General features: G+C 36.3%; 1 protein-coding gene across 1 annotated transcript in view; it reads left to right on the forward strand.

Annotated features, from left to right (window-relative positions):
• The window catches only part of ADAMTS20 (ADAM metallopeptidase with thrombospondin type 1 motif 20), an 85590-nt gene that overhangs the window by 21068 nt on the left and 53843 nt on the right, over window positions 1–10679 (forward strand). Inside the window, exons 4-9 of the mRNA XM_005419307.2 lie at window positions 5504–5587; window positions 6300–6424; window positions 7241–7281; window positions 7580–7685; window positions 8780–8926; window positions 9425–9566. Of these exons, the coding sequence (XP_005419364.1) occupies window positions 5504–5587; window positions 6300–6424; window positions 7241–7281; window positions 7580–7685; window positions 8780–8926; window positions 9425–9566 (645 nt within the window). The remainder of the gene's footprint in view (window positions 1–5503; window positions 5588–6299; window positions 6425–7240; window positions 7282–7579; window positions 7686–8779; window positions 8927–9424; window positions 9567–10679) is intronic.

The raw sequence follows: 10679 nt of genomic DNA on the forward strand, positions 1-10679 counted from the left end.
CAACCACTTGCTCACTCCCCTGCCAACAGGATGAGGGAGAGAATCGGAAGGGTAAAAGCTAGAAACTCTTGCATTGAGGTAAAGATAGTTTAATAGGGAAAGCAAAGAATTTATTCAGTGCTTCCTGTGGGGAGGCAGGTGTTCAGCCATCTCCAGGAGAGCAGGGCACCATCACATGTAATGGTTACTGGAGAAGACAAGTGCCATCACTCCAAATGTCCCCCTCTTCCTCCTCCTTTCCCCAGTGCATACACTGAGCACGATGGCACGTGGTCTGGAATCTCCCTGTGGTCAGTTTGGGTCACCTGTCCTGGCTGTGTCTGCTCTCAACACCACAGGCATCCCCAGTCTCCTTCCCAGTGTGGCAGTAAGAAAAGCAGGAAAGGCCTTGGCTCTGTGTAAGCTCTGCTCAGCAATAATAAAAACATCTCTGTATTATCAACTCTATGGCCAGCACAAATCCAAAACATAGCCCCTTACCAGCTAGTATGAAGACAATTATTTCTACTCTAGCCAAAACCAACACAAAAGGCAACTCAGGCTTTAAAAGGCATGTATGTATTCTTTCCTTTTGCCTTCACTAAAGCACTCCATGAGGTGACATGTGGAACCTCTACTTGGTTAACTCAGGGGATAGTAGATTGAACAGGACTTGGGTGAGGGGTCAGTAGATGACCTAAAACTTACAGGGGAAAAAATTGGGAAGTCTGAGGCATAGGTATACTTGTGCAAGTTTGCATGAGAAGTCTTTGCTGCCATTAGGATCTGCTTGTGGAAGCCAGCTTTGTACAGAAATACGCATGCAACAGAATAGGAGTAGCACCAACAGAAATAACATGGCTCTTTCACTGAAGCAGTAGCTGCTCATATATCTCATGACTTCAGACAATTTTTTGGGTCTTATTAAGTATATGATAGAATCAGTATGACACTGGAAAAGGTGAAGGGGGATATCTCCCAGATCCTGGATATCTTACAGGCTTTCAGCACCACAGTGATGCACAGAAGATTCTGGAGCCTGCAAAAGACATACAAGCTGTGAAGTGATACTGTGTTTCTTTCAGGGGATATGAATGTTTGTATTTTCTTGGTACCATGCTTTGTACCAGACAAGAGAAAAGAAAAAGAGATCTTGTGATACAATGTTTAGGGGGGCAAAAAGGAAGGAAAAAAGAGCTAAACAAGATACATCCAATTGGATTTGGATATATAATTTACTTACCTTCCAGCCTCTAGGTGTACTTGCTTGTTTATCAACATGTTTTCTAAATAGGGCATTTTGCCTCTATTCAGTCGCACTTTCATGGACAGTTGCCACAGGGTTGTGAAGAGAAACTAAACTTTGTGACCAAGTTGCTTTCAGTAAACTGGCAGCCACAGCTGTCTGACTTAATCTTTCACACTTCCATGAAAATAAAAGCTGTGATCCTTCCACTAAAGTGTAACTAGTTTCATTTGTATTTTTTCCCCATTCTTTGTTGCTGTGTTCTGGTGTGGAGGCTGGTTTTAAGAGTTTGAAAAATCTCTTGAAACTAATTTCACTTTGTCTTGGCTATTACCTCCTACTTCTCTGAAGCCTGTATTTAGATCACTGTAAATGAGGTGGATCTGGAAATTGTAAAAAAATTGTGTATGCTATTAAATTCCTATCCCATTTCATCATCCTTTTTCATGAATGCTTCCAATAAGAGATGACTGAGAGGGGCATCCTTAGAGTACAGGAGCATGGAGTACTTACCTCTTAATTTTTTTTCACTGAAAATAAGAATCTTATATTCCAGATATTTTATAGTTTCCTGCATCATTATATCATTTCAAGTCTCAGTGGTATATTTTAGGCTGCTTAGTTCCTGAGGTAAATCTTCAAGTTTGATTTGCAGTTATCAGTTTTCAGGCCTTTTCACAATTGTTCAACCATGCTGAGAATGTATACTGAACCTTGCTGCTAAGGGCATCTTGTTATCAGCATGCAGTCTTGCTCTTGATCTTTTGAAAGCAGTGGTAATAACTAAATGGAGGTCATGCTTATGAGGCAAAGGATCCACAGTTTGACTCAAACATAGGATTAATGAGAGCAGTGTTATTTTACATTTAGCATAAACTTACTTTCTCTCATAATGGAAACAGGTATGTTTCAGATTTTGGCAGGAGCTGCAGACCTCTGGCATCTACATGACATTATTTCAGTCCTCAGCTATTCTGCAGAGAGATAACCAGTACATAATTCAGATGGTGCATAGATATAGTGTTGAAAGTCCTGCAACAGATTCTCTTCAGGCATGAAATGAGATATTTTTCTCTCATATACTTACTCATTCTAATGCAACTCCTCTGAGGTATGAGTAACTAGTTTTGTGTTTTGAAGATACACTCTTGCTCAAATATTGTAAATGGACATTGAGTCAACAGGCAGGAAGGAGGACTCTTGTCTCTGTGTTTTGTGTGGGTTTCTTTGCCTCCTCTATGTTTCCATATTTTACCTTGACAGAAAGCACTTGCACAACAGTAAAAAATTTTTTCGAGGAACTATTACTGCATATGAGGGAACAGCCATCAACTACAGTATAAGTACTACTACAACCATGAACAAGAACTGCTAAGTTTTAGTTACAAGAAGGCTCTAGCCTTAACTCCTTGCATGGATCATTCTAATCACCCAGGAGCAGAAATTACTATAGCAGAGGAGGCATTTGGGAAACTTAAGGCTAATTTTGCACAGAAGATTGAAAATCACAGTTTAGGCATTCAGGCATTATTTGGTGTTAGCTGAACCTAGTTAACTCTCCCATTCAGTTCTCAATCCCTTTGCCTATTCTACCTGATATATATAGTCTTAGAGTACTGGTCCATGTATTGGTTTTTGTTGATTGTATCACTATCTCAGCATGCTGTTTACTTGACAGCCAGTGAAATGCATCTGGTTCCTGAGTTTCAGAGCTTTCTGTTCCAAAACCAGACACTAACTAGAATGATTTACAAGTTAATTAAGATATGTTTCTGGCTAATCTAGTGGCATTCTGTGATGGAGTAACTGCACCAGGGGCAAGGAAAGAACTCTGCCTGATCACCTGTAAAGCCTTTGATACACCCTCCCACTGCAATCTGGCCAGTAAATTGGAAAGATGTGGATTTGATGCATGGACTGATGGATAAGGAATTGACTGGATGGCCAGTCCAAAGAGGTATCATCAATGGCACAATGTCCAAACAGAAACCAGTAATGAGTGGTGGCCCTCAAGGGTCCATATTGGAACCAACACTTTTTAATATCTTCATCAATGACACTGACAGTGTAATTGTGTGCACCCTCAGCAAGTTTTCAGGTGACACCAAGTTCAGTGATTCAGTTGAGCTGGTTGAGGGAAGGGATGCCTCCAGAGTGACCTTGAGAGCCTCAAGGAGTGAGCCTGTGTGAATCCTTGGAGGTCTACAAGGACAAGTGCAACAACCATGTCCAGTGAAAGAAGTCTGTGTTAATCCTATACACATGTAATCTTCTTGTGTAAGTTTATACTGTAACAAATTCTCAGTTGTAAGTGTCTCTTATAACAGCTTAAATGGTATTAGAATCAATCCTTGGAACAAGTGTCTTCCAGTTCTTGGAATAAGCCAAAGATCCTCACAGATCTCATTTCAGATTTCTCTCTGACATGATTTTGGAATGCCATATGAACCCATATTCCGTTTCTTCTTTGCTGAAGAAAAATAAAACTTGAAAGAGCTGGGCTGGAATTAATCTACCAAAAATTAAACATCTTGTCTCGTTCCATAGTAAAAGGATGAAGAAATGAAATAGCTGCTCTTCATGTCTTGTATGAAAATGTATGTTTAAATACATATCTCTAGATAGTCATGTCTACAGAAGAGTTCATCCCTTCTCCTTCTCAATTGACCATTGATGGAATTTGCTCCCTATAAGGTACATGAGTTGAGATGGATGTGATAATTGTGTTATTGTAAAACAGCAGTTTCTATAGGAACATACTTTGATGGTGGAGAGGATAAATGTCCAGAAATATCCTTTCTAAGTTTATCAAAGTGGATCTCCAAGTAGAAGAATACATTATGAGCTTGATTGTGGTAAAGTAATTTTTTTTATTAGAAAAATGATAGTTTATTCCACTCAATTTTGCCTAAATTGTGCTTGAGCATTTTAGATAACTTTTGTAAAGGCTTCTGAGTTTGTCCATGCCCAGTGGATTCAGCACTTTGTGAGTATTTGAAAGATGTTCCTTATTCCCACCTAAGAGTAATTGGCTACTTGCTGGTAAGTAATGAAGAAAGGAGTCTGTATGGAAAGAAGCAAACAGTAGCTGTACTTCTCTGAAATATGTTCTCCACATGGGTTCTGAAGCCCCTACTCTTATTGAATCCTCTACTTCCAGCATGTTTATCAACAAAGGAATGAAGGACAGTGCTGCATATTGTGTTGTCTCCAGTTTAGAGAAAGGTGGGGCATGAGTTGGGAGCCCCAGTTCTAAGTTTTAGCAGTATTACTTGACCTCAGGTAAATAGAATTTATACACTGCAAGGCTATGGTTTCACAAGCAATTTGAGCCAGTTCAAGTGGCTCAAAAGACTTCTGAAAGAAGTCTGCTCTTCTTCCCCTTTCCCTCTGTCAGCACTTGCATTGGAGACTGCACAAGAAATGAGAGTATATTGACCAGTATAACATGATTAAAAAAAACCCCAAAAATTTGCAGTTGGATCAGTTCCTTGACCACTTTGTAGCCTTGCAGCCTTAGCACAAGCTTGAAGGGAGGAAAGGCAGCACTTCTGTGTTTGGTGGCAACTCTTGTTTATATAAGGCTGTCATTCGACTACTGCTTTAAGCCAGAATTCCCATGGATGAGATATCTGAAGCTGTTACTTGGAGTGCATAAATTTTTTATACTGTTTTTATGAAAAATAACTTTCAAAGTGGTTCACTTTGGTGCATGGAATTGACTCATGAATTTTACTATCTGTCTGCAAGAGTATGTATAAAAATGCCTGCTGGGTATATAAATACAAATTTTATGAATGCAGAAAGATACCTTTGTATATGTCATGTTTATTTTCAATACAGTTTTACAGCTCAGTCTAGCTTCCATTAAGAGCAAGATAAAAACTTATTTGTTCAAAGTTGCTTTTTAAGACTCTCTAATATTCCAGGTATTGATTCTGCAAATCATCCATATAAAGCAGCTTATGCCTCACAGTCGGAGTAACAGTACTTTTTTCCTTTCTTTGGTATTTTATCAGTAAACTATATAAGTGTACTTTTTACATTAGCATTTCAACATGTTGTCTGTTTGGAAATGAATATAGAATTGAAGCTATTTGGGTATTAAAAACTGAGAAACTTTTTTTTTTCGCCATGTCCTTGGGTAGAAGGTACAGTTGGATGCATGAGATACCTGTTGTGTAGTGGCTTGGTTTGCTTTGGTAATTTGTTTGTTTCATTAAAAGAGATAGTTTGCCAGGTGAGTTTAATACTCTAATCTTCTTTTTTTCTCTTTAGGTTGCAGCAATCTATAAAGATTCAAGTATTGGAAATCTTATAAATATAGTTATTGTCAAATTAATTGTAATTCACAATGAACAGGTAAGAAAAATAAATATTTAAAAGATTTCATTCTTGTATAAGAAACAAAATGCATGAACTTACATTGTAATTACAAAGTTTTGTTTTTTTTAGTTTAAATATAAAATATTTTTTCAAACTACATAATTTTGTTTTAAAATAGGAAACAATATGTCAAATGCAAGGTTAACTTGAAGGCCTGTATTTAATGCCTCTATTTTTCTGTCTGTATTAGTAAGTCCATTTGACTTATACTGACATAAATCAGATAGTATATGAAAGCTTATGGCAGAACTACCTGAAGTGTGGTTATGCTCATGGAAACATGGCAGGAAAATGGCACTTTTTTATAGAGGGTTTTGATGGAAGGCTTTCAGCTCTAACAGCTGTAATATCTTAAGATTTTAAGAAGTACTTGCTTTTCAAATACATGGATTTCATATGTATTCATCATAAACATCTTGTCACTATATTTTTCTATATTGAACACATGGTAAATGCTCACATACATTGTTTAGAATAATGGGTTCTTATGACTGATGACTTGTAGCTGAATTCAGATCTGACCCTTCAAACAAATGTGCTGAGGGAATTCTTATGTGGAGTCCTGGTGACTTTCTTTCCATGCACAAGTCATTACTTTGCAGATTAGCAGCACAAATGACAAAGCAGTAAGTGCAAGTGCATGAATATTGAAGCCCTTATTTGATGTTTTTGGCCATTTCTTGCTTAGGAAGGACCAGCTATCACTTTTAATGCAGCTACAACTCTGCGCAATTTTTGTTTATGGCAGCAAGCACAAAACACTTTGGATGATACTCACCCTTCTCATCATGATACTGCTGTTCTCATCACTAGGTACAGTATCTAAAATAGCCACAGTTACCCACCTAGGTGAGACAAATGCTTCAGTTTTGTTTTTACAATATAATCTTTTAACCATTCCACTGACATTATTCATAGATAAATGAATAACACTATCTTGCCCTTCCAAAACACTGATTATCAATATGTGAGCAATTACTCTGACATTGCTATGTTGATAGATAGTCATCTGATGATCCTTCCATTAAAGATGATAGAAATTAATTAGACCAGAAAGTGTTGCGAGGAAATTAAATCTCTAGCTTTGGTACATACATATGATAGGGGAGGAGTGTTGCAAGAGCCAGCTGAAGGATGCAGTGACAGATGGCTCCTGATAGCCCTGATGTAACCAGAACTATGAAAAGCTTAAAATGGAAAGCATATAAATATTAGTATATTTTCTGGCTGTACACCAGTCACTTCAGTGAGAGTTTTGATGTTCATTCATTGGAATAGTCTCTTTTTCACTTTTCTTTTTCACTGATTTTTCCCTCAGTAAAATTTCAAGTATACTGCAATTTGCGTGTTTTTCAGCATCATTTCATACTTGATCTACCTTCTGCATTCTAGAGAAAGAACATAATAAATTTTTATTCTTTGCGTGCTAGATAAAAAGCAGTACTGTGGGCCTAGTCTGGTGAATTTAAATTTCTCCTTTCACTAGAATACAAATGGTTTGAATGGCCTGTAACATTAAAAATTGATAATCATGTTTGCAATTTCTGTAACTGGTATAGCAACAGTGAAATACTTTTCAAATATTCTTTTATATACTGTAATGATTTGAAATAAATATTTTCTTTCAAGGGAAGATATCTGCAGAGCTAGAGAGAAGTGTGATACTCTTGGTGAGTTACTCTTTCATCAGTATGATTTTACATACATAAGAATATCAGTGTCAATATTGTGTTAGGAGTAAGTCAGAAAATAGATACAAAATTTAAGCTACACAGACAAAAATAAAGGTTTTCCGGAGTTGCTGTTGTCTCCTGGCATGTACTTTGGTGCCAGGTGGTTGTTTTGTGTAAATTTGCTGCAAACTTGAGGCACAACTTTTGACTTGAGTGGCATAGCATTCACTGTAATGCATGGCAATATGTGAAAATTCATTCCCTTAAGCTTTTATATAAGGATTCAATTTTGCAGGTTTAGCAGAGCTAGGTACGATGTGCGACCCACTACGCAGTTGTTCTGTAAGTGAAGAAAATGGATTGAGTGCTGCTTTTACTATAGCACATGAGCTTGGACATGTGTAAGTACCTATTTCTTGGCAGGTAGTTGTTTTTGTTTAATTTCCTTTTTACTGTGACCAATTTTCAGCAGTGGGCTTTGCATTTCTAAGAGGGTGCAGTCTGATGTGGCCTTTTAGAAGAGTCATTATTTTTGCCCCTTGCAGTGAGCCTGGTTAAGAAATTTTGAGTTTTATAACTTGGTGGGTGTCCTGAATTTTAGGAAAAACTGTCCAAAGAGATGGATTCTCTCCTTTTGTCATATGAACTGGTTGGGAAACTAGGACATGCCCTAGGTAGTGCAACATAGTCCTGTTAACTCTAAGTGTATTCTACCCCCGTTAGGAATTTACCTTTAAGAAAATACAATTGTTAATATAACACAGAAATATTCTTCCTTGTGTTTGGTCCTTTCAGAGTACAGTAGAGTAACACAAAGAGAAATACTTTACACTGAAAAATAAGAGGAGATGACAGCATTTTATTTTATGAAGCATACCTCATCAGTGATTGCAGAAAGGTGCTATACTCTAGCTCCATGAGCATGCCACAGTGTAGGTAACGATGTAGGTTACAGAGCTCAGTAGCTAGCTTGTTTATTTTCTTGTGCCTGCAAGTCCACTTAGACACGTGCTATTTGTCTTGGTACTTGAACTGAGATAGTAATGTAAGATGATGTGTTAGTTGCATTGAGTATGATATTGATGTGCTCTGCAGTTTTTGTTTCTGAGTAGTAAGAGTTATGATGTGAGTGTTGGGGTTGCATGTTGTGAACAGACCAGCCATGGCCTGTATATTCAGTTGAGGACATGGGTTGATCCTTTAAAGTGGCACACTCCTAAAACACTGGAATTTTTCTGGTAAGCTAAAAAAATATGTTATACAATTCTTCCTGTACCCACCGCTATACAACTAGGAGCATTTGGATAAGAGGATAATTATGTAAGGCATTTTAAAGATACCTATTGCCAAAAGGTCAGATAGATTTATTAAGGGAGTCTCATTAAATTTTAAGGCATTTTCAAACTCAAAACTCAAGTATTTGCTGCTGCATCAAAGAAAGTTTCAGTTAATTATTGCTGAACTTGTTTTGGAGTTTATCTCTTTTGCTTTTTAGGTTTAATGTGCCTCATGATGATAGTTTTAAATGTAAAGAAGCTGGAATTAAACACCAATACCATGTGATGGCTCCAACTTTAAATTATCATACAAGTCCATGGACCTGGTCAAAATGCAGTCAAAAATACATCACTGAATTTCTTGAGTAAGTATCTATATAATGCTATGGTTTGGAGTGCGATTTTTTGGTTTTTTTTTTACATGTATTTAACTTTTTCAGTGAATTATGACTTTATTAAAGTTTCACTGAACATGTAAAGCTTAGAAGATTTTTTTAATGTAGTGATATTTTTTATTGAAAATATCTTAAGGACTATTTTAATAGGTTAGAATAGGCACCCTTTATTTTCTAATGTTTTTATGTTAAAAATAAGTGATGGGTATAATTTAGGTAGTACCATTTTTTTCCTTTTTTAAAAAACAAGAAAAAATACCACTTAATTTTGTTTGATGGGTCTAAATGCAAAATACAAAAAAGGAAAATCAAGTGACCTGGTACATTTCATTATTCATTAATTCAATTAAAGTCATTATACAGGCAAGTAGGCATGCAAACCCATAACTCCACTGAAATATGCATGTGTAAGTGTTGTGTGAATAGTGAAAAGTGATTTATTCACATTTTGTTCCTGTTTTACAACAGTACTGGTTATGGTGAATGCCTCCTAGACAAACCTAGTGAAGGAACATTGCATCTCTCCTCTCAGCTGCCTGGGTCAATATATGATGTCAACAAGCAGTGTGAGCTTACATTTGGTATTGGGTCACAAGTATGCCCTTACCTGGTGAGTGAAAACCAGACAAAGTCATGCTTAATCTAGGCTAAAAAATTACTGAAAAGTACTGGTTTTGGAATGATTTTACCTTGAAATAAGTAAAATTTCAGGTTATATTGTTTTGAAGTGGAAGAGTTCAGTAAACAGCATTGCAATTTCACATGTGAAAAATCTATAGCAATAGAAAATAGGTTTAATTCATTTTGATTTCCATATCTATGAATGTGAGAATTCATTTAAAATATCTAAAGCTGCATATACTAAAGTTTCCTGCAACAACTTAAAGGGATTTATTTCAGCACTTCCTGCAAATGTTTTCATCATATCTTATATTAGCAGGTCTTGCTTCTCTGCTTCTTTTAATGCTTTTTAGAAACTTATAACTTAAAAATAAACTATCTTAAACATTTTTTTCTAAATGTTTGTTCCAAATTGTAGATTCCCTCTACTTTGTCAGAGTCAAAAAATATTTTCATGCCTGACAAAGTGTATATTTTGTATGCAAAACTGAGATGTGGAAAGAAAACTCAACCAGATTAGTACTGAGACTTAAATTGTGTTTTGAAAACTTAATGTAGCCATTGCAATATAAACACAAATACACCACTTTATTCACTGCTGACAAGATTTCATATAGAGTTAGATTTTGAACCAACTTGTAAAATTCCTCTGCGAGTATTGTATGTCTTGTTGGAGCTGCTTAGAGAAGAGCATTTGAGCTCAGATTCAGACTGAATTAAGTGGAGCTTTTTGGTGAGGTAAAATGTTGTTTAAAAGGAGTCAGGCTTTATGAGAATATTAAAAGAAAGGAAAAGGGGGCTTCAGACACCTGAAGATGGTGTTACAGAAAACTGATTTATAAATTTTTTTAATCCATAAGGGTTATTTGTCTATTAGGAGTCTTTTAGCAATTTGAAAATGAGGCTTTCTCCTTAATTTTCTAGACAGTACATTTAATTCCTGTTAAATCAACTTAGAATCTTCTTCTGGGGGATTATATGGAAACTGCAGTGCGTAGTACTAGCCATAACCTCTTGTGCTTTTAAATAAAATTTTCTACGGAAGCAGAAAATGAAGTTATCTATTAATCTGATGGGATTAATTTTAAATATTCCACATTCC

Source organism: Geospiza fortis, unplaced genomic scaffold (assembly GCF_000277835.1).
Source record: "Geospiza fortis unplaced genomic scaffold, GeoFor_1.0 scaffold166, whole genome shotgun sequence".
Lineage (NCBI taxonomy): Eukaryota > Metazoa > Chordata > Aves > Passeriformes > Thraupidae > Geospiza > Geospiza fortis.